The sequence below is a fragment of the Danio rerio genome, chromosome 18 (genome assembly GCF_052040795.2).
Source record: "Danio rerio strain M-AB ecotype USA chromosome 18, GRCz13ab, whole genome shotgun sequence".
In the NCBI taxonomy this organism is placed as follows: domain Eukaryota; kingdom Metazoa; phylum Chordata; class Actinopteri; order Cypriniformes; family Danionidae; genus Danio; species Danio rerio.
In genome coordinates this window covers 38,177,789-38,201,849 of record NC_141038.1, presented here as the reverse complement: position 1 = coordinate 38,201,849, position 24,061 = coordinate 38,177,789, and the positions used below count along the sequence as shown (strand labels likewise).

The 24,061-nt window shown below is 37.2% G+C and overlaps 1 protein-coding gene across 9 annotated transcripts in view; it reads right to left on the bottom strand.

Moving 5' to 3' along the window:
- Positions 1 to 5,643: 5,643 nt before the first annotated feature.
- Positions 5,644 to 24,061, bottom strand: part of si:ch211-195m9.3 — a 51,964-nt gene continuing 33,546 nt past the window's right edge. For 7 of the 9 annotated variants that reach the window (XM_087293338.1, XM_087293336.1, XM_087293335.1 and 4 more), the window contains 9 exons: positions 23,489 to 23,583; positions 23,254 to 23,388; positions 22,334 to 22,507; positions 22,196 to 22,235; positions 21,647 to 21,666; positions 19,569 to 19,648; positions 19,203 to 19,423; positions 10,544 to 10,893; positions 5,644 to 6,988 (listed from right to left, as the gene is read on the bottom strand). In XM_087293338.1, coding sequence (XP_087149464.1) covers positions 6,702 to 6,988; positions 10,544 to 10,893; positions 19,203 to 19,423; positions 19,569 to 19,648; positions 21,647 to 21,666; positions 22,196 to 22,235; positions 22,334 to 22,507; positions 23,254 to 23,388; positions 23,489 to 23,561 — 1,380 coding nt within the window. In that variant the 5' untranslated portion in view covers positions 23,562 to 23,583 and the 3' untranslated portion in view covers positions 5,644 to 6,701. The remainder of the gene's footprint in view (positions 6,989 to 10,543; positions 10,894 to 19,202; positions 19,424 to 19,568; positions 19,649 to 21,646; positions 21,667 to 22,195; positions 22,236 to 22,333; positions 22,508 to 23,253; positions 23,389 to 23,488; positions 23,584 to 24,061) is intronic. The other 2 variants (XR_015945128.1, XM_087293340.1) reach the window with 1 other exon arrangement.

Here is a 24,061-nt window from a genome sequence, read left to right as displayed (position 1 = left end):
TCGACCTGTTTGCTTCCTCCGAGAGCGCTCATTGTCAGTGTTTTTTTTTTTTTTTTTCCCCTGACCGAGGGCTCCTTTAGAATGTACGCACTGGCCCACAGCTGGCCTCGGGGCATGCACAAATTCATGTTTACTCGCGCAGACTCTGTGCAAAGTCAGGGAGGACGAGGAGTGGGTCTTGGTTGTTGCGCATATCTGGCCCAACCTGACCTGAATTTCAGAACTCTTTTTCCTCATGGCGGCCCCCCGCTGGCAGATCCGTTTGGGGAAGGACTTTTTTTCTCAGGGACAGGACACCATCTGGCACCCACGGTCAGATCTCTGGAACCTCCACATGTGGTCCATAGATGGAGCGAGGAAGACTTAGGCCCGGTTTGCAAAAGTGCGTTTTAGTTTTAAAACGGCGTTTTAGAACGAAAACAATCCACGTCCACACTAGCGTTTCACCCAGCTTTTTTGAACAGCTCTCTGTCTACACCAAAACACTGAAAACGCACTTCACGTGCCCACACAGCACAGCACTCCTGGCATGCGCTGCAGCATATCTAGCCAGATGAGAACTCTGCTCGTCTGAGTGTTCATCAAGGATCTCCCGCTAGATCTAATCTCACAATATTTGTTAAACAGCATATTTAATTTATCTTGTTGTCTATATCTAACTACATATTCCCTGACTTTAGTCTTTTGAATCTATTATTTGTTCTCAGGTAACGTGCTTTGGCTGAGCGCAATTAGTTAATAATTAATGTAACCACGTACATTCTGTGTATTGACTGATTGTATAAACTTAATGTATGTTATACTTTTATAAAGGCCATTATTGATTATTAAAACTGATATTCAGCAAAAGAGAGGGTTTGTTATTTTCAATGAAATTGAAAGGGGGCAGTGATGTTATAGGCTCCGTTTTGTTATGAATTTGTATACAGCGAAGATGACGCTCATATATACAGCTACATAACGCCTCAACATTTCTGCTGTCTGTTAAGTTGCTAATATCAAAATGAAAATAGCAACTCCTTATATCAGCTTTTCATTATATTATTAAAATAAAGTGAAACAACGTAACCAAGATGATGTGAATAAGGTCATAAAGTACACTGTTCCCTTTGAAGATTTACCGGTCCTCAGGAGTCTGTTTTCCATATCAAACTTGCAAAGTCTGAACTTACAAGAAGAGAATGCAGGACTTAACTGTGTGTAGGGTACTTCTTATTGAGGGAAAAGCCCCAATCAGAGTGGCGAATGACTGCAGCACCACCTCCGTTTTCAGATGTCTCCGTTTTCCCCATCCACACTGAGACGGAGCAGCAGCGTTTTAGAATGAAAACAGCCTCTTCAGCGTTTTCAAAACGCTCCATTTTTGGCGCTCGAAAACTCCGGCGTTGTGTGGACAGATGGTGTAACTGTAGCAAAACTTGCTACGCATATGCTTTTTTGAAAACGCATAAGTGTAAACGGGGCATCAGGTGACCCACCGGCCACGTAGGTTAACACCATCACTCAGGCTAGAGCACCCTCTGCGAGGCATGCCATTGCCCTGAAGTGAAGTCTTGTCACTGAATGGTGCGCTTCTAGCAGAGTAAACCGCTGAACTTGCCACATAAGTGTTGTGCTTTGTTTCCTTTAGGATAGGTTGGAGCGGAGGCTGTCACCCTCCACACTAAAGGTTTACGCTGATGCCTTTTTTGCTCACCTAGATGCGGTGGATGGCGGAACCACGGGCAGCCCTTTCATTGCTGTGTCCTGTTCACGCTCTGCATATTTGTGTGGACCACACTCAGAGGTTTAAATCCTCTAAGCAGCTCTTTGTCTGTTAAGGCTGTTGGCACAAGGGAAGTGCCGCATCCAAACAAAAGTTGTCCCACTGGATAGTGAATGCCATCTCCCTCCCTTATTTCAGCCAGGGCAAGCTGTGTCCCCCTGGAGTAAGAGCGCACTACACTAGGAGCGTCGCTTCCTATTGGGGGTTAGCAGGCAGTGCCTCTCTAGCAGTTATCTGTAGAGCTGCATGCTGGGCGACACCTAATATATTTGCAAGACTTTATCCTTTTTGATATCCTCATGGGTGCTGGTGAACTCCAATGAATAAGTTAAATTTAGCTTGGTGCTGTAACACACTTGCTGCGCCTTTCTCTTTAACACAGAGATACTTGTGCTTTTTTAACTCTGTTCAGTTGAGTTCCCCTTCTGGCGAACCCTTCAGAGTTCCTCCAAGACCCCCAGCACCTGACTCAGCGAAGGAATCAGGTGCACTGCCCATTTTGTTGTTGGCATGACCGCTGGTCAGCCCGCGTTCTAGGTATAGGAGCCTGCTATGCGCGATCCCCACTGACGATCCCAGATGCTTCACTCAGCCACGGTATAGTTCCCCCTTCGTAGGCGGGCCCGTGTCTCCTTACCCACTAACCATTTAGGCAGCAGGTGGCCTCCGCAGTATCCTCCCTATTAGGACTGCACGCTTTCCCAATGTACTGTCATATTTTTAAATTCCTAGAGAATTAACTAGGTGTATTTTTATGACTCCTCCCAAAATATAAATTAGCCTTAAATTCTTAACAGATAAGTGAGGTAAATTAGGGCCAGTGTGCACGTTGAAGGGCTGCGTCTCGGTTAATGATGGTGCACTCATGCTAAGAGCCTGGCAAACCTCTCAGCAATGAAGTGGTAGAGTTTAATCGCTGTGGCGTTTTCTTTACATTTCCCCATAGTGGAAGTTTCCACATAGCATTGAAGTTCCCCTCCTGCTGGATGTAAGAAACAATTACTAAAGTAACCCTCGTTTCCCGAGGGGGGGAATGGAAATGCTATGTTCCTTCACCACAAGCGATTGTGCCTTAGCTGACAGCTGTAGTTCGGCTCTTCAGCTAGAAAGGTGAAGGTTGCAGCTGGAAGGGCATGCGCTGCGTAGAACATTCATTCATTCATTCATTCATTCATTCATTCATTTTCTTGTCAGCTTAGTCCCTTTTTTAATGTGAGGTCACCACAGCGGAATGAACCGCCAACTTATCCCGCAAGTTTTTACGCAGCGGATGCCCTTCCAGCCGCAACCCATCTCTGGGTCCACACACACACTCAAACACTACGGACAATTTAGCCTACCCAATTCACCTGTACTGCATGTCTTTGGACAGTGGGGGAAACCGGAGCACCCGGAGTAAACCTATGCGAACACAGGGAGAACATGCAAACTCCACACAGAAACACCAACTGAGCCGAGGATCAAACCAGCAACCCAGCGACCTTCTTGCTGTCCATGTGGTTGCTACAGTTCCTTTGCCATCTGAAACATATTAATTTATTCTTTTTTCCACTTCGTTTGTTTTTTGCCTCTGTGGGAATGTTTTGTATTTCCATGACATGGAATAAAGTGCTTTAGGTGACAGAATCAAACAGAAAAAATAGCACGGTAAGAACATAATGAATAAAGTTGTGACTGAAAAAGTTAACTTTTTTCATACTTAGTTTTAATTTTATATAAAGGTTACATTTCAGCTGTGATTTCAATGTTTTCAGAAGTTATTGTATAACAACATTGATTCAATGATATGAGAATTTTGTTTTCCTTCCAACCTAAATAGTGTGTTTAGGGTTTCATGGTGGCGCAGTTAGTAGCACAATCTCACAGCAAAAATTTCGCTGCTTCGAGTCTCAGCTGGGTTAGACGGTATTTCTGTGTGGAGTTTGCACCTCTTTTCTCCTCTTGCTCGTGTAGGTTTTCCAAACCGGATGTTCCAGTTTCTCCCACAAGTCTAAAGACATGCGGTATTGGTGAAATGAGTAAACTATTGTCCATATTGTATGTGTGTGAATTAGTCTGTATGCATGTTTCCCAGTGATGGGTTGCAGCTGAAAGGGAATCCACTGCGTAAAACATAAGCTGAATAAGTGGGCGGTTCATTCCGCTGTGGCGACCCCTGGTTAATAAAGGGACTAAGCCGAAGGAAAATGAATGAAATACTGTTTTGTATGTAATTGAGGGACCAAAAGTGAGGTGGTTGTGGTACTTATGACATTTATCTAAATAAAAATGGCCTGGAGTGTGAAATGACTGTATTAACCATAAATTCTGAGAAAGATAAACATGATAGTTCAAAAAACATGAAAGTCACCTTTAATTGCTGCCCAAAAGGTAATGACAGTGGTCAAGCCAGTACACTGTATGCTAACAATTAACAGTGAATACTTCACAGATATTTTGTTTATATGGGTAAAGCCAAGTCAACCAGGTTTTAAAATATAAATATGGTCTGTGAAGGCAGCCAAGAATATGAGGTCCAAGAAGCTTAGACCAATACAGGCTTCTTTAGATAAATAACATATTTAATTCATACACGGAATAATTCCCAACATTAGCCCTAACCAAAGTGGCAACCTTTGAAAATCCTATAAATAACTTTGAGGTTACAAACTCAGCAAATGTTTTTATTAAAAATTCATGTAAGCCACTAATTTCAAGTTAAACACAGAATGAGAGGAGCCCTTTTTAAGGACAAGAGTAGTCTCTGTTCATTTATATGGAAAAAAAATTAAAAATTGTAAAAAAATAAAATAAAATCCTGTGGAGCTCCAGTTTCCCCTACAAGTCCAAAGACATGCTCTATTTGGGTAAGCTAATTTGTCCATAGTGTGTGTGTGTGTGTGTGTGTGTGTGTGTGTGTGTGTGAATGAGTGTATGGATGTTTCCCAGTAATGGGTTGCAGCGGAAAGGGCATCTGCTGCGTAAAACATATGCTACATAAGTTTGTCAGTTCATTCAGTTCATTATATGAATTTGTATAATCTCATTCGTACAATTTAGTATGATTTTCTTACCCCCAAATGATGGTTGGGTTTAGGGGTAAGGTTTGGTGCCATGCCTCCTTTTAAAAGAACTTACACTTTTATTATCTCCGAACTTGTACAAATTAACCACTGAATTGACAAAACATTAAATAATTGTTTCCTCATGAGATAAGGCTGGTAAATAAATACCATAGCGGTTGACTATAATTTTGAACAAGTTAAATACCACACATTTTACAAGGACAATACATTTATGTTAGATTTTCCCCAACATGATAATAGAACAGTAAATGTACAGCAAACCATGTTTTACTTTTTAAAGTTACTTGAATGTCAATCAGGTTTGTATTTAGGCCCTAAACCTTTGACTGGGTACATTTCTTTTTACCCTTTTAATTTTAATTTAAATGTTTTTTGTTCGTTTTTACATTATACACAGATTACTAGTGGAAACATTACTCCCTTTAACACACAAAACATTGCAAGAACTTGATTTACAGACAAAAAAAAAAAAATGCATTTCAGGCAGCACAGTGGCACAGTGGGTAGCAGTGGGTCAGTTGGCATTTCAGTGTGGAGTTTGCATGTTCTCTTCGTGTTTGTGTGGGATTTCTCTGGGTGCTCCGGTTTCCCCCACAAGTCCTAAAATGTGTTATAGGTGAATTGGGTGTGCTAAAATTGTCAATAGTGTATGTGTGTACATGAGTGTGTATGGATGTTTCCCAGTGATTGGATTGCAGCTGGAAGGGCATCCGCTATGTAAAACATAGACTGTATTAGTTGGTAGTTCATTCCACTGTGATGACCCCAAATTAATAAAGGGACTAAGTCGAAATGAAAATGAATGAATGGAAATGCATTTCAATGCTTCTAATGCTTTATTTAGAAAATTGTTTGACATACAATCACAAATGGCAATGATTATAGCATTTCTTGCCAAGTGCAATATCTGCAAGTCGAAATTTAACTCACATTAGCAAACACGAGTCACACAATGATTATATGGAATCTGTCTGATTAGCACTTCTTCACAGTTGTTTGTGTATAAATCTAGAAGTTACAAAATAAATTATCTGTATTGCATACAATTAGTCTCATTTACTAATAATTATGTAGTGTAGATTCCTACTTTTGTATTTGTAAATACAGGAGAACTTCACAAAAAAATGGTGTGAGATTCACAACAGGTCCAATTGCACATTAATACAAAGTGTGTCTTAGCACATCACATTCCAAAATTGTAAACTTACCTACAAAAATATATTTAGTGCAAATTTATCAGTGAACCAAGACTTGAGACCAAGAAAAAAAAGTCATTTGAAGATTTCTCTCTACAAAAATGTTGACTTTTATTAGTAAATGAAGACCAATGTTTGGCTAGTAGTAACAAACCTACCAATCTTTCATTCAGTGAAAAGAAGTAAAATGAGAAATACTCAGCTCCAAGCTTATTGCTGTTAAAAAAGTAAGATAACCAGCAAATATGCAGAAAATATATTTGAGTGTGTTATTATAAAGAACATTCTTTAAAACGACAATTAAGTTTAAAAGCACCTTTTAAACTATAGCACATAGTCCTTCAGACTTGTCAAATTGTTAAAACATAAATTTGATAGACCTGAGACTGATAATATATAAAAATACAGTACAAGAAAAATGCTTATATAATGTTTGTATGATAACTCGGTATACTGTTGTTACTGATTAATAGCTTAACAGATCACTCCAAACAAGATCAGTTCACTGTAGGCAACAATGACAGATGTGCAACGTGTGATGCCTCTGCCATAATCATGCCTACACTAACTGACACTTTGTTTGATTTAAGGTTGAAATAAATGTTCAGCTTACAAATACAGTGACCATTCAATTACTGGGGTCAGAAATCTCATGATAGACCTCATTCCACATTTCTATCCATTTTTGTGATCCTTAAATTGGTAACATAAAAAATAGAACATGTGAATGTCAGAGGCTTGGTCAATAGGGTGTGACAGAAGCTTAGACCCATTGGCCTCTTTCTCCCAAAGGTAGATCATGCCTTTCTCAATAACAGGAGAGCTGCAGTGATCCATGAACACGTGATCCCAAGAGTCTTTAGTGACATTTCTCAACTTCAAATCCACCTGCCAAACGACTTGCAACAGAACATGACGCCAAGAGGTTTTAAGGGTCATGCTCTCCACTTTGCCAAAGAACACTAGAAACAAACACAAAAATAGTTAGGACCATTTACTCCACTTCTAAAATGTTATATTTTATGGCTTATTTCCACTGAGTAGTACAGTTCAGTACAGTATGTATTTATTATTGTTTCCACCATCAGAAGTACGATAGTACTGTAACACTATTTAAACCCTCACTTTAAGGTGTAGTAGGAGATCTGAGAAAACTGGCATAATAGCATTGAAAATGCACATCCCTTCCTGCAGTCTAAATCCATGCCTAAATCATGAACGGACACTGAATAGATGACCATAGACAACCCAATCACACTACATGGCTCAAATTAACCTCTTTTCTTGGTAGCACCGGTGCTCCTAACTTCAAAAATGTCACACCCACCAAAGATTATGAGCACCGTTACAACACGTTTTATATTAACAAATATAAAAGCTAGATCATTAACAAATATCAAAGCTAGCAAATAAACTAAAATCTACATGCGCCCACCGGTCTTGTATACACTACTAGACGTGAAAGAAATTAACAACTCTGCTGTTCTTTGGTGTAACTTCAGATGGTGTCTGAAACTAAATCTGTCAGTGTTGTTTTCATTCTCTCGGATGCAGACTTTTATATTCTTGCGGCTGTAGCTCCATGTCATTGGAACTCAGTAATTGACGGCTGATATTAACCAATCCATTCACGTTCTGTTCTAGCACAGTGGGCTAATAAGAAACACTTGAAGGCGGGACAAGCATTGCGGGCATTGTTTCCTGCAGCAAGTTGAAATGTCAACTGTTTTAAACCATTCCTGAGCGCTACGTTTGGTGTTTTTAGGTGCAAAATGCGTAATACGTAAATGCCTCCTAAATCCGTGCATGTGGTGAACATTTTGCTGTAAAAACTGGTTGCACGACAACAGTTTTATGCACTCGCACAAATGCTCCTAAATATATTTTGAGGTCGCACAGATAAAATTTCAGGTGCATATGCGACTAAAACAGTCGCAATTTCGAGCCCTGCACTAGATCAGGGGTGGGCAAACTCGGTTCTGGAGAGCCGGTGTCCTGCATAGTTTAGCTGCAACACTAATCAAACACACCTGAACATGATAATCAGTGTCTTCAAGATCATCAGAAATCTATAAGCAGTTGTGTGTGATCAGAGTTGGAGCTAAACTGTAGCAGGAACTGGCCCTCCAAGACAGAGTTTGTCCACCCCTGCACTTGATCATCTCATTAAACCGCTAGACAACTTTATAATACTACAATTGTAGAGACTGCAATTGTCAATATAAAGATTGCTAAAACTAAACTGTAAAAAGTTTAAATGTTAGAATGTTCTAAAAGAATAGGAGGGTTCAAAAATGGGTTTCAATATTGTTTTTGGATTATGGAATGTTTTTGTGATGCACAACTTTGAAAGGCGTGTGTTATTGCTATAATAATCTGTCAGATCTGTGGTTCAAGCGCGAGAGAAAAACAGTATCCTAAGCCATGTTTATTTTCATTCTGCTTAATCACGTGCCCCCCAAAAAGAAATTTAAAATAAACAAAACATTATGATGTCTTTAGACTGCTTCCTTTAATAACTACATTACACACTACTTGTGCTTTTAATTTCAGTACTTGAGTAGTACATTTTGAAATGAACTACTTGCAATACTTAAGTACAATAAATGTTGAATACCTTAGTACTTCCACTAAACTTCTACTCAAGTCACTTTTTGATGAGTACTTGTACTTTTACTTAAGTCTGGCTATCTAGTACTTTATACATCTCTGGTTGTGTTACGAGTAGTTGTTGTGGTGTAATATGGTGGTGTTTTTTTTTCTCTCTCGCTCTATCTCATTTCTAATTATTTGCAGTTGCAGTGGATTACGCTGGATTGTGATTGGCGCTTGGATTGGCGGTGGCTGTATTTAAAACCTCTGAGTGCATGGATTCAGTGGCTCCCCGCTCTCTCTCTCTCTCGATTCCTCATACATTATTCCCTGTAGAAATATTATTACTCGAGTAATATAAATGAGTGTTTGTTGCTGATGTCTCCTATATGGCGTTTTGTGAGATGCCGATGTGAAGTTGTACATTCTCACCGGAGAAACCCAGTTTTCTGTCTCCCTGTCTGGCTTGGAGCATGTTAGGGAGGTTTGGTACCTTCTATTTATTATTTTCGTTTTCTCCTGTGTTGTTAGTATGGAAGTAAGTTTTCATTATTTTATTTTATTCTCTACTATCCAGGGAAGTTTACTCTAATTTAGTTAACTTGGTTTATTATCATTCAATTTGGCTGAACCCCTCTTGATGTTCTTTTTGCTCCTTATTTTCTGTAAATAAATAATATTTTCTGGTTAATTCTCAGTGGTTGTGTTTTTGGTTTAAATTTTGGGGAGAGAGAGCTTAGGGGCACCAGGGATTATGTTTTTAATCCCTGTTACCAAGTTTTGGTTCAACCTCTTTTTGATTAAAGATTTTAAATTTAATTCATAACAGTTGGCTAACATAGTATTCGCAAACGTACCCCTGGACAAAAAAACATTTTTCTGAAAACAATCACCTCTTACACGTTGAAGGGTAGCACAACAAAAAGGTGGAGCTAGATGCGGCAGAAAATCATTGGTTTACAGAGAGTCATCACTTGAGTACAGAGGAAGCCAGGGTAACAAAAACACAGGAAACATCCTTTTTAAATACACAGCCAAAACATGACATCCTAATATGTAATGACAGCATGCAGGAATGCAATTTGGTGAACCCAAGGTCAAACAAAGGTTATCATCATCTAGTGACAAACAGCTACAATCCAAGAAGCAAGAACAATATCTGCTGTAAGTCCTTAATTGTTGATTATGGTGCCATTCACATCTTACATCTAAATCTGTGGAAAGCGTAAAGGGTGCTGCTCACTCTGTTTGCATACACTTGTAAACTGCAAAAAATGCTTTTCTTATTAAGATTTTTTGTCTTGTTTTTAGTCCAAATATCTACAAATTCTTAAATCAAGAAGCATTTTCTAGACAAGCAAAACATATTGTCTTGTTTTAAGAAATAATATGCCAAAATGAAGCAAGTTTTTTCTTAAATCAAGCTAAATAATCTGCCAATGGGGTAAGCAAAATAATCTTGTTTTTCGATTTGTGATAAAATTATTTTGCTTACTCCATTGGCAGATTATTTAGCTTGATTTAAGATAAAACTCACTTAATTTTGGCATATTGTTTCTTAAAACGACAATATGTTTTGCTTGTCTAGAAAATGCTTCTTGATTTAAGAACTTTTTGATATTTGGACTAGAAACGAGACAAAAAATCTATGTAAGAAAAGCATTTTTTGCACTGTACATTTGACAATGAACTTAAGCCAGCAAAAGTGATTTATGAATACGCCCTATGGATTTCATTGAACAAGGATTACATCAGTCATCACTTTCTGGCATTCATCTTACCTACAAATTAAGAGTACTGTTGGCAGTGGAAACGCAAGCATGATCAGGGTGACCTGTACCAAATTCTACTGCTCTGTACCGCTCAGTGGTAATGAGGCATATTATTTTAGGCAGCAACATAAAAATATTTTCAAGACACCTCACCTGGTTTTTTGCATATGTCTGGGATAAGCTCCATTAGTGGTTTAGTCCTGTAGTCTGCAAGAGGGGTGTGACGCTCCGGTGTTGGTTTAAGGTGTTCAGCACAGCAACTCCAGATGGACTTGTTGTAGTAGTAATGCCCACAGCAATGGTGATTCAATTTGGTGAAATATTTCACGGCCAGGGTTGAGGAGGAACAGCAAATTTGATTTTTTTCCAGCAAGTGGTTTCCACAGCACTCTACTTCTCCACTAGGTGTACTGTAAAGATGATCAGAGCAGCACCTCAAGGACGTGTTGTGGTGGTCATAGACTTTGGAACCACAACAGACATTACCATTTTTCTTGTTGTGTCTGAATAGACAAAACGCAATAGAAAAAACAAAGGTCAGGTCAGTTTTACATTTGCAAACATGCCAGAAAAATACTGCTGTACCTGGATTGAGTTTTCTTTGGAAATAGTGATGACCAATCGAGAATTAATTCTTTTTTTTTTTTTAACCGGATCTTCTAAGACAGCGGTTTTCAAACTTTTTTCATCAAGTACCACCTCAGAAAAAAATAGTCTCTCCAAGTACCACCAAAATAAGCACTATTCAAATACAGTAGCGTAGTAGGCCCAGTAAAGCAGCTACAACTCTGCACAGTTAAAAAAACGTGGCAGACTACCTCAGAAATATAGGCTATATGTCACATATGACATATTATATACATCATTTTTGATACATTTTTTAATGTGTGTAGCATGTACATGACATATTTAATTTCTCCGCGTACCACTAGAAGGAAGCATGCGTACCACTAGTGGAACACGTACTACAGTTTGAGAACCACTGTTCTAAGAGAACTGGTCAAACCAGTTCACCAAATCAAACTGGATCAATTTAAATAGTTCACATCTCCAGTAATCCTTATCCACAAGTTACTTAAGTTGTGACATGCCCAATGTCCTTTCTGACTCTGACTTCTCAATAAACATATTTCCCGAGTTCAGGTACTAGAACAGTACACTTAGATCAGATTTAAGCAGAGATGTATAGTAACGAAGTAGAACTACTTCACTACTGTACTTAAGTACTAAAAGGCGGTATCTGTACTTTACTGGAGTATTATTTTTTTCTCCTACTTCCACTTTTACTTAAGTACATATTTTCCATGAGTTTAATACTTTTACTCCGATAGATTTTTTATGTGCTGCATCGTTACTCGTTACTAGGGGTGTCAAAATGATTGATATCAGTTCAGTAATAGGTCATAACCGGTTATTACGTGATGACGTCATTTATCTCCTATGCGCGATGTCGCAATACTATGGCGAAGGACGGAGGCGCGAGGGCGAGGCGGCACAGCACTCCAGCCGCTAGTTTACTGTTAGGGAGAAATGTTGTAAAACTATCTGCCTATCTCTCGCTCTCTCACTTTGGACATTTGACCCGCTGGCCAGTTTGTAAGGTAACTTTTCCTCTCTTCTTAGCTGTTAAAGCTGTGGATCCAGACATGAGCATGTCTCATGTGCAATTAAGTTTTCTCCACTGTGTCTATTACCTGTGATAATCGCGTATTTTTCCCGCCATGGGTGAACAGCGCTTATATTTCTAAAGCCCTTTCTGTTGAGGACAATAACCAATCATAGCCGTGTAAGACCCGCCTGTCAGAGCTCAATAAGCAGGCGGGATAATATTGACATGAGTTTATTTGCTGTAAATGCTCGTGCTGTCTTCTGTGCATGAGTTTTGTTTGATACATCCAGAAAGAGTGTTTTCTTTGAGCAGGTCAAATTAAGGGCACAGTTTGTATATCTGACTGCTGTATTAAAGGACAAAATTTTATTACAAAAACCCTTTAACTGTCACACCAAGACAAAAGCAATAGAATTTTTTTGATTGCATTTCTTAACTCCTAATGTCGCTAGTTAACACAATCAGTGCATTTTTATTCAACACATCACATTATTTCTAAAATATCAGCCTCTACCAAATGGTTGAGATGTTGGTTTATGGTAAAAGTACCAGAATTAATAAATATATTACAGAAAATATGAACTGTAAGACCAATTTCATTAAAAACATGATAAAAATAAATAACAATTATTACTAAATCATAGCCATAAGCCATAAAATATTTCAGATTTTCATTTAACACAGTAATATACACATTTTCCTGTTTTTTTTTTTTTTACAATAAAATCAAAATCAAGTTAATTAGTGAAGCAGGATTTAGTTTGCTTGTTTAGTTTAGTTTCACGAGTGCTTCCAGAAGACAGAACTCCTGTTCATTGTGGTATTAGAGAGTACAGTATGTATGTGAGTGAACATGCTGAATTATCTCATCAGTGAAGAGATTTTCTGGTTAAAGGGCCTGACGATGTAAGCTCTTGTACCATAGAAACTATTTACAGAGAAAAACAGTATCATAACCCATGTTTCTTTTCGTTCTGCTTAATCAAGTACCCCAAAAAAGATATTTAAAATAAACAAAACAATTAGTGTATTTTGACTGCTTTCTTTAATAACTACATTACACAATACTTGTACTTTTACTTTCAGTACTTGAGTAGTAAATTTTGAAATAAACTACTTGCAATACTTAAGTACAAAAAATGTTGAATACTTTTGTACTTCCACTTAAGTATGGTGCTTAAAGAGCACTTCTACTTCTACTCAAGTCACTTTTTGATAAAGCACTTGTACTTTTACTTAAGTATGGGTCTCTAGTACTTTATACATCTCTGGATTTAAGTATAGATGAACTGATAATACAGCAAGTGCGTGATTCAAATATTGATTTAAATACAACAAATATATTTCCTCCACATTCCATTATGCACAGAGCATGGGCCTACGGCAGCTGGATTAGTCCAAAAAGGCGCAGTACTTTTTGCGGTTGGGTCTGTTTTAGTTCGAATCATATTCTCACCACAAACAAACTGCTCCAGGGTTTGTTTGAAAGTCTCGGTACACTTTTTTTGTCTGCTTTTGGTGCGCACTCGAGTACGATTGCTACATTCACACCTGGCCAAACAAACTGCACCAAGAGGGAAAACAAACTCTAGCCCGATTCAACCAAACTAAATAATCGGCCCCTAAGGCAGGTGTGAAAGCACCCTTACAATGTCACGCAACTTCACAAGAACTTGCGAACAACTAACTTCAGACATGACTTGTACTTGAAGACAGACTTAGTATTTCTTATTATGTTCTTGCATTACTACCCAACATATTCACATAAAACATTATATTTTAATCCCTTCTTCATTTAGGTTTGTAAAGGCATGTCTAGGTGCTTCATATTATACTTGTGTACATAGAAGTGATTGAAGCACTTCATTGATTTAAAGGACTGTCTTAAATCTTTTCACAATAAAGGGTCCAGCCACATTACATTTGGCCACATAAATGTGTCTCTGTCGCCCGGAGCTGCAAAAAAGTGCTGGATTAAACAAGATGATAAAACATAAAAAAAGCAAGTAATGTTTCAAATTTCTGTCCAGAGAGGTCATATTTTGATTCTCGATTGGTCTCACGCAGTCTAGTAATGCGATTTCGCAGGTCAGAGTTCACCAAGCTTGAACTTTGCACCGCAGCAACCTGTGAAACTTAATGCATGATACTACGTTTCCGGTCTGACGCATTCACATACACATACGCATGTGTATGAATGGAAGTCTATGGGAGGAAAAGCCCAGTGTGACCGCAGCTTTAGGCATGTAGACATGGTCGAGGCAATCAGCTGCAGTTCAAACGGAGCATAAGAATGGGGAAGGAAGGTGATTTAAGTGACTTTGAACGTGGCATGGTTGTTGGTGCCAGACAGTGTGGTCTATGTATTTCAGAAACTGCTGATCTACTGAGATTTTTATGCACAACCGTCTCTAGGGTTTACAGAGAATGGTCCGAAAAAGAAAAAATATCCAGTGAGTGGCAGTTCTGTGGGTGCAAATGCCTTGTTGATGCCAAAGGTCAATAAAGAATGACCAGACTGGTTTGAGCTGATATAAAAGGCAACAGTTACTCAAATAACCACTCAATGCAACCGAAGTATGCAGTAGAGCATCTCAGAATAAAGCATCATGTCATAAAGCTCAAATCATCTCAGACTGGTTTTTTGAACATGACAAGGAGTTCACTGTACACAAATGGCCTCCACAATCCCTAGATCTCAATCAAATACAGAACCTTTGAGATGTGGTGGAACGGGAGATTCACATCATGAATGTGCAGCCAACAAATCTATAGCAACTGTAGCAACTGCTTGATGCCATCATGTCAATAAGGACCGTGTGATGTTTCTCATATATAAATAAATATATATATATATATATATATATATATATATATATATATATATATATATATATATATATATATATATATATATATATATATATATATATATATATGTCTGTCTGTCTGGGCACAGGTTGGTCACAATATTCAGTTGTAGTACAATGAGTATGTGTTCTTCCTGCAATCAGCATTTTACAATGATTTTTGAAGAATCATGTGACCTGAGCTGTTGCTTGGAATGCAGTCTATTTATTTTTTATGTTTCGAATTCATTTCGATTCAAATGTTATTACTTTACAGTTCCATGTATTTATTTTTAAACAAATACATTTCAGATCATTTAAACATTCAGCACAAGTCAAGTTTAACACATAAACAACAATCACAACAAATTTCTCCAGAACACATTTGTTTTGGTGAGCATCCATTAAAAAACCCTACATTATTTTGGACAGCTACTGTAACTGAATATTACAGTGACTGAGATTATTATGGATTTGCTTATTATGCAGTGACTGTTGGTCAGTAAAGTTGTTTGTGACCTGAAGGTTAGTTTTTTTTTGTTTATTTTAACACCCTGATGAAAATATTTATTTCAAATTATACCTTTTGCATATTATTAGTCTAAATAAACTGACCATAAACTGTGAATTTTTATTAGATAACTAAATTAACTTAATACTTGTATAATATATAAGGACAACATTATACAAATACAACATGCTAACATCAGTCTCAGGGGGCTTCTGGGAGCAGCTTACAAAAATCGACATAAGCATGCCCCACACATGCAAGGGGTATAATTGTGCATCGGCCGCAAGATGCAAAAAAAAACAACAAAGGATAGCTATTCAAACCAAAGTATATTCAGACAAAGCAAATCTACACTGTTTATCTTGGTTACAAGCTTACTGGTACTCCAGTATAAACTCAACTCTGGATACCAATATCTACTCATCGGTGCATTTAATCACTTATGTTTAAAATTTTCACTTTTTGCAAAACAAAAAAAAAGAACACCTACATCTCCAAATGACTAAATGCTGTTTTGTTTAAGCCGACTAAGAGAAGACCCAGTCCAGGAGAAGGTCACAAAGAAGGTTGCTGGCCCTAACAACTAGAGCTGTGAACCTACACTGGTCTCACGATTCGGTTCAATTCGATTTCTCAGTGCATCACGGTGTACTGACGATGCTTTCCATACACAATGTTATATTTTGGGGGGAGGCTACAACAAGCTGTTACAACACACAGACACACAGCCCCACACTGTCTCTCATTCAAACACGTACACAAACATAGACAGCACCAAACAAACTAACAAACTAACACACACACAAACACAAACACACACAAACACTTAAGCCCTCGCAATATGCGTTTCGCTAGGAGAGCTCATGCTGAGCAGAGCAAGGAAAAAAAAACGAAAAAAATAAGCACTTTTTTAACGGTCCCTTACTGAGAGCTCCAATCCGCGCAAGCTCTCCTGGCTAAATGCATATTGCGAGGGCTAAAGGGAGCAGTGGTCGTAATGTAGAGCAAAAAAAGAGAAAAAGACAGCTGTGAAACATAACCAGCTTTGTCTTTTTGTAGGAAACACACTTTTAGGGTTGGGTATTGAAACCTAGAGATGGTGAAATGAAGCTTTCTGAACCAGTGAAGCGCTCGACTCAATTGTATCGGAAAAAGGTTCGTTACTCGAAGCTTTCTAAATCAGAGCTCGATGAGGACCTCTTCTGGTTAAAGTGTGGGAAAGCACTGTGCTGCCACAATGTCAAATGTTCACAACTGACCAACTCATTCATGTAGTAATACAACAACAGCAATATAAACAAATTACTCAATTACTGTAGTTTTTACACAAGATATATTACAATACACAACTGATGACTTTAGTAAAATCCAAGGTATTCAAAAATTTATCATAATACAACTAGTCATGTTCCAAGTGGGAATCGAACCAGCGATTCCTGCATGGGAGGCGAGTGCTCTAGAAGGAAGCTATGTAAGTGATGTTTCAGAGATGCCAGCCAGCTGGTCTCTGTTAAACACAATACTACGATATGCGGTGGTTTTCTTTAAAGAAAGTTGTAAAAAAAATACGCTAATACACTTTAGTATGGTTCAAAACCTTTTTACTAAAAATTACTATTGTATTTTAGTTTAATTACTGGTTTGTGGGACTGGTGCAGTGCTTTGAAACAGTACAAATGTATGTAATCGACGCCTAATCTCTCGCTATACACTTTACTATGAGGGTGTTTAAACCTTTGAATCAAAATTAGAAGCAGTCACGTGGGTATAGACGAAAATGAAGCTTCGGACGTCACTGATCACGTGATGATAGCAAAATGAATCAAGCTCAGGTACACTGCTTCACTATGAGATGTATCGTTTTTTTAATACGTGCTTCGAAGCCTCGGCGCACTTGGAACCGGTATGCACCGGATCAAATCAGCATATGAATTTCGGTGCCTAATTTCGGTGCTGCAATAAGAAGATATAGCAGGTTGCGCACCAGACGCTCAGCGATGTACAGCGCCATAAATTCGCAAGTCAGCGGCTGTCCGCAGTGCCCAGGCACGACTTATGACTGTTTATATTTCTGCCATGCCACAGAGCGCCATCTGAATAGTTTCATTTTAAATAACATGCGAATGTGCACGTCTGGTGTGTGATCAACTGTCATGTGCACGCCGTGCCGCGGCTCTGAGCGGCGCATCCGCTGACGCCCTTAAGAAGCACAAAAGGGTGCGTTAAAGGCACACGTGAGTAAGCGTTGTGTCACACTATCTCTAAATGTTTAAATCTAAACAGCTTTGAGGGATACGGATGTCAGCGATGTCAGGTGTTTGTTATTGTAGCTTATAGTAGGCAAAGCGTGCAGTACAGTGCATGCGGCGAGAAACTCACTTCATCAACACGCATGATCGCGTTCATCTAATTTGCTTAAACTAATCATTCTAAAGTATGGCTATATTTTATAAGCAAGGATTCTGACACACCAACATGCAGCAGATGTTACTAAAGTTGCGTGTAAGGGAGAAACACGTCAAACTTAATAACATGTGAAGGCTCATGGAATCACCTTAAAGGTGAGGAATGGACTGTCTTTGACAGCTTGTGACATCATCTGAAACATTATCTGTGTACGTTTTCCTGGACACCAATACTCTGATTTTAATATGATTAAGACAATACTCTGATCACGAGTCTACCACGTAAACAGTGATGTTTGATCTTAAAGGACCACGGACACAAACTGCGGAGTAAACATTAGGCTGGTCGTGACACAATGATGTTAGTGATCTATGTGCTAAAACATTTAATTGGGAATCATGAATGTAACAGCATGTAAAGCAGCTCATGTAAACACCTGAATCATATTATTGTCTTATTCAGATTAAGGCAAATCATTAGATCACTGTTGTCCATGTAAAAGTAGTCACAAGCCCTAAACCCAGAAAAAAGGTGCTTTCAGATTTTGATGACAGCCCTCCACAGGTTAGTAGTAAGCTAAAGTAATGTTAATAGCATAATGCAAATCTTGCATTTATGCTAATAAACAAATGATCAAAAGAAATATATTAATGCAATTCAAATAAATAAAATATGAATTGATGTTTACTTTAAACGTATTATAAATACTTATTTATATTATTAAATTTTAATGATATATATATATATATAATTTTTTTTTTTTTTGTCGATTAATTTTGTGGCTAAAAGGTATCGGTTCAGGCACCGTTTTGGCACGGTACCGTTTTAAAAGTATTGATTTAAAAAAAAAAAAACGATACCCAATCCTAGGGGTAAGAGGTTTTTGAGTTATTGTCCCTATAGCTGAACGTTTCAGGAGTATCGAAAACAAAACCAACTTAACCGCGCTCATTTCTGGATGTACAGCGCCTTAGCATTTGCCTATACTGCCTATGCCACGGGCTGGCCCTGAGTTGGCTCCTGAGTGAGATAAATGACATCAGTACATAATAACCGGTTATGATTATTACTGAACCGTTACCGAATTCTCTACTCTGCATCGCGGTGCACCGAAAAAAACAAATAATTTTGACACCCCTACTATCAACATAACTAGCTATGTACTGTATGAAGAGAATGTACTGCATAGCTGACAGATATCCAAACTGATATTTTGAGCCAGACCACCACCAAGTGCCAAAGAAATCATCTGTGTACTGTCTGGGGTCAGTACTGTCATCACACAGAACTAACCCCAATAACGATAAAGTGCTTTGAGAGGCTAGTCATGTCTAGTCAAATTATATCAGTTTGCATAACATCCAAACCCTTTCCCAGACAAAGTAATGTCTTCCAACTTCCAACTAGCTCTTACTCACCAAGACTCTGTGGGCTTACCTGTGTCCATTACAGCAAATATGGATAAGAGGATCGAAGGTTTGATTTCCACAACAGTGCTCGCCAATTTGGGGACGAACAGGCAGATGGCATGTAGTGTTTCCTGGAGAATATACAACACCTCCAATACATTCTGACTTCTCAGGCATATCTCGATGCAAGATTCCATTACAACACAGAACGTTTCCCTCGGAGAAAGTGTAAAGGTGTTTTCCGCAGCACTGAGGACACAGATATACAAAGTTGTTTGTTCAAAGTTTTTGAATACTCTATATAAATTCTTCAAATTCTCCATATGCACATTTTACTGGAAAATTACAGAATCATTTAACTTTATGGGATGTTTAGGTCCAAAAGTAATTCTACCTTAGTAAGTTCTGATGCCTTCCTGTACAGAAACCCTGAGCAACAAATATGTGTCTGAGGATCATAGGATCCACAATTCTCTAGAAGAGAATGAAATTAGTGAGGGAGTGGAATTATTGCTTGAATAACCATGCAACCACAATCATTTCCATGGTGACTAATAATTCACTCAAGTTATACACCTGGAATATATCAGTTTAGGCCATTTACACAGTTGGCATAATTTTGATCTTATTTTACATTATAATCCTGACGTGTAAGTCATGCTTTCCAAACCATCCAGGGGTGCGTTTCCCAAAACCATCGTTAGTCAACTAAGGTCACAAGTTCTTCGTCACAAGCATAGTTTGTTGATTGGCCTTTTCCCTCATCCATCGCTCCAACGAACATTCGCAACTGCTTCGCAAACTTGAGCACTTGCAACTAAAGCTCTGGAACTGTTAGAAACATAGTTCCGACTGTGTTCTATTCCCACTTATTCCCCCTATGCCCTATTCATATAGAACATTCTAACATTCAAAGTTGGAATTATTAAAAATAAAAAAAGCATTAAGCTCATCTCCCTTAGGTGTAATTTGCTTTCAAACTATTTTTACAGTTCAGTTTTAGCAATTTTCATGTTTACAATTGTGCTCCCTTCGCAGTGCACTTTGAAAACATTAATGTCATTTTGAACACAGCCTCAAGCGAAAGATATAGGTGACCTATTATTTAAAAGAGGAATTTATGTTATGTCTCCAAAGCTTGTGAAAACAAAAAGCATACGTTAATTCTTTTCATTTTTAGTGGGTTATTTATTAAGTATCTGTACTGTATATGACAGTTTGCATGTGTCAAATTGTAAAAGTAGACTTTTCTAAAAAAAAAAAAAAAGAAACAATACCTTACTTTTTTTCATTTTTTAATGCATAATAATAATATTAATTATTATTATCATCATCATCCTCATAATCATCATTAGTATTAATAATATTGTTATTAAATTAGGATTTTTTTTCATTTCCTAATATGTAATAAATTTTAAATTTTATTTTATAATAAATAGACTTTTATTTATTTATTCATATGATTTATATATAATATTAGAATATGTATTAGCTTTTGTAAGTGATTTTTTTTAGAATAGGATATGTCATATTCTCAATATTTTAAAGGAAACAAAGGTTCTATATGTGGCATTTTCTTAGAATTCGGTTAATTTGGAAAGCGAGTGCATGTTTTTACCAAAACTAATATTGGATTTTTTTTTTAAATGCGTGTTTGTGTAAAAAATTTAATTTGCACAAAGAAATGATGGGGTTCTTCTCTAAAGAAGTAGTTCCTCCACCCCGTTTAGAGCGACATTATGGGCGTTTTACGTTATGACTAATTTGGTTCTGTAATGTAATGTGGATGTATCTGTGGAGGAGAAACTACGGTAAAACACTCGTCACTACATTGTTCTTTTCCCAAACGATGCATCATACTATTATAGCTCAGCCGTGAGTTACGTCGTTGTTTGGGAAACGCACCCCAGAGTGTTTTTTTTTTGTTGTTGCATATTTTAAAGTTGAAAATTTATATTTTCTGATAAAAGTTCCCTACACTAAGATCATGTCAATTAGTGACAAGTGTGTATAATAAGAACATAAGAAAAAACAAAAATGGAGATGGTGCTAAATTATTATGGCTCAGATAAATGTTTTGTGTTTAATTGTTTAGTTTTGTGGCAAGTAGCTGTATAATAAACAAGAAACTGAAAATCCATCAGCTGTTTTCGCAAAATAAAGCCCTCCAGTCTATACAACAACTCTCTGCTTTGCGTTGTTAACAAAACTATTACCTAATTACCATAGCTAGCATTAATATTTACTCAGCAACAGTCACCAATTAATAACAGCAGTCTATCGGAAATGTAAGTATACTTGAGGTGACATGCCGTCAGAACACTGAACACTTTTTTTGATGAAAAGGGCCACTTGTCAGCATTTTCTTGCAAAAACATTTAATTAAAAACAAAACAAATGTGAACATGCCAACTAAGAAGGGAACTAGACTTGCTTTTAGTAACAAATAGATTAGACTACGAGGATATTTACCTGCAATATTGTTGTGCGCTCTTGTAGGTTTTTCAAGTCCCACATAAACACAAACACACAGAGAAAATTATGATACAATAAAACTATATTTTAATAAATTGTTAAATGTCTTTTGTTATTTTTTGGATTTTTAATAAACTGAATAAAATGGTTATTTATTATTATTAATGTTATTGTACGCAATAATAATTAAGCCGGATGATAATATGTTGTAAAACCAAAGTACAGTAATATATAGTCTACTGAAAATATTATAGTCACTATGTTTCCATGTTTAGGATTATAGAACCTACTACAAATTTCTACATTTTTTTAGGTACCATGGCTGTGGGACATTAGTTTTGCATTATTTATTATTGTAAACTTAATCAAACCATGATTTTGGTTGCTGTAATTATTTATGCATTTTCAAAAGATACACTTTCCAAAATGAAACCTGTTAAAGCATTTTGATATTTTTGTATTCAACAAATGCTGTGACTAGATACGGCTTTTATGTGTCTTTTAAAAATAATTTGAGGACTCATCTGTGACAGCATAGAGACTTACCCAGAGGCCTGAGAGCATTGTGAGGATTCAGATTTTTCAACTGTGAGAAAAATACACTGATTATAACATACTAACAACACTGTTTGCCATTAATTTGATGTTAATAAAATTATTACTGTAAGAGCTGTATACACACACCTGGTTTAGTCTGACAGCAAGGATCACTTTTGGGCTTTATTGCTAAGACTAGGTCTTGGTCACAGCAGCACTCGGTCAGTGTGTCAAATAGTTCCTTGCCACAACATTTCTTCTTTTGTTGTTTTTTCAGCAATACATCACCACAACATATATGATTCGTTGTTTGGTAAGGGTCTGTAAATGAATGTAAGTAAGAAAAGTAATTCAGTAACTCAGAAAATGCTGGTAAGTACAAGGTATAATTGTATTTGCATTTTTCTGTTCAGGAGTCTCATTTAGGGGTTGTGACCAGTGGTTACCCAGGCAAGGAATAAACTTTCCTTCTTGCAAAAAGGAATACCTGTGTGTGCTTGTGCGTGAAAAGGACAGAATATGAATGAGTGCGAGCAAAGGCTGTGTGGATTGTGTGCATGCCACACAAATGACAGTAGTCACCATGCGCAAGTTAAGGAAGACATCACGTTTAACTCTTGATCATCAACAGTATTTTCAGCCAATCAGCCTTCTTATGTTTACAATCACTCTCATTAGTTGGTGATTGTTTTGTGTGCAGTAAGCAGCAAAAATAAATAAAAGCACCGTGGCCTACCTTAATTATATTTGTATTTTCAAATTGGCAGTCACTCATATTTTCATTTTTTTTAAAGCCACGATTAAATCTGAATATGAGCCTGATCAAAAAAGATCTTGAGAAGATAAAACTGCGGATTAACTAAAATAATTTCCTGTTCCAACAATGCAAAAAAATGGGTAGCTCTGTCAATATTTTCAGAACTAAGAATATGTTACTCTGGTTTGAAACACCTATTATAAAGAACTCACTGTAGTACACTGAGCAACAACCTCAATGCCAAAGAGTGTTAAAACTGAACTATGGTAAACAATGGCAAGGTATTAGTCACACCAAGTGCATTGCTTACCCTTGCCACAGCATTTAGTGTGAGCACTAGTTCGAATGAAAATACTGCCACTACAGCAAATCTCATTTAGGGGATTGTAGGGTACAGAACCACAGCAGTAAGTCACAAGCTGGCTTAATCCCAGAGTTAAATTACCTGAAACACATTCAAATAAAACACAAATCCCATTCAATATTCAACTTTTGTAATTTCTCTGTAAACCATTACTTTCACGACTCACCAGGTATAGACCTACCATTGCAGCAGGAGCTTCTTAAGATGTTGTAAGACTGATTTCCACAACAGTGCAGGTTATTGCTGCCTTCCATCTCGCCACTAAAACCTGTGTTTCTGGTGGTTTTACAAAAAAAAAAATAATAATAATAATACATATATATTATATACAGTTGAAGTCAGAATTATTAGTCCCCTTTGATTTTTTGTTTTTTGTGTCTTTTTTAAATGTTTCCGAAATTATTTTTAACAGAGCAAGGAAATTTTCACAGTATGTCTGATAATATTTTTTTTATCAGAAAGTCTTATTTGTTTAACTGTGGCTAGAATAAAAGCAGTTTTTAAATTTTTTAAAAGCCATTTTAAGGACAAAATTTTTAGCCCCTTTAAGAAGATTTTTTTTTTCGATAGTCTACAGAACAAATCACCATTATACAATAACTTGCCTATTTACTCTAACCTGCCTGGTTAACCTAATTAACCTAGTTAAGCCTTTAAATGTCACATTAAGCTGTATAGAAGTGTCTTGAAAAATATCTAGTCAAATATTATTTACTGTCATCATGACAAAGATAAAATAAATTAGTTATTAGAA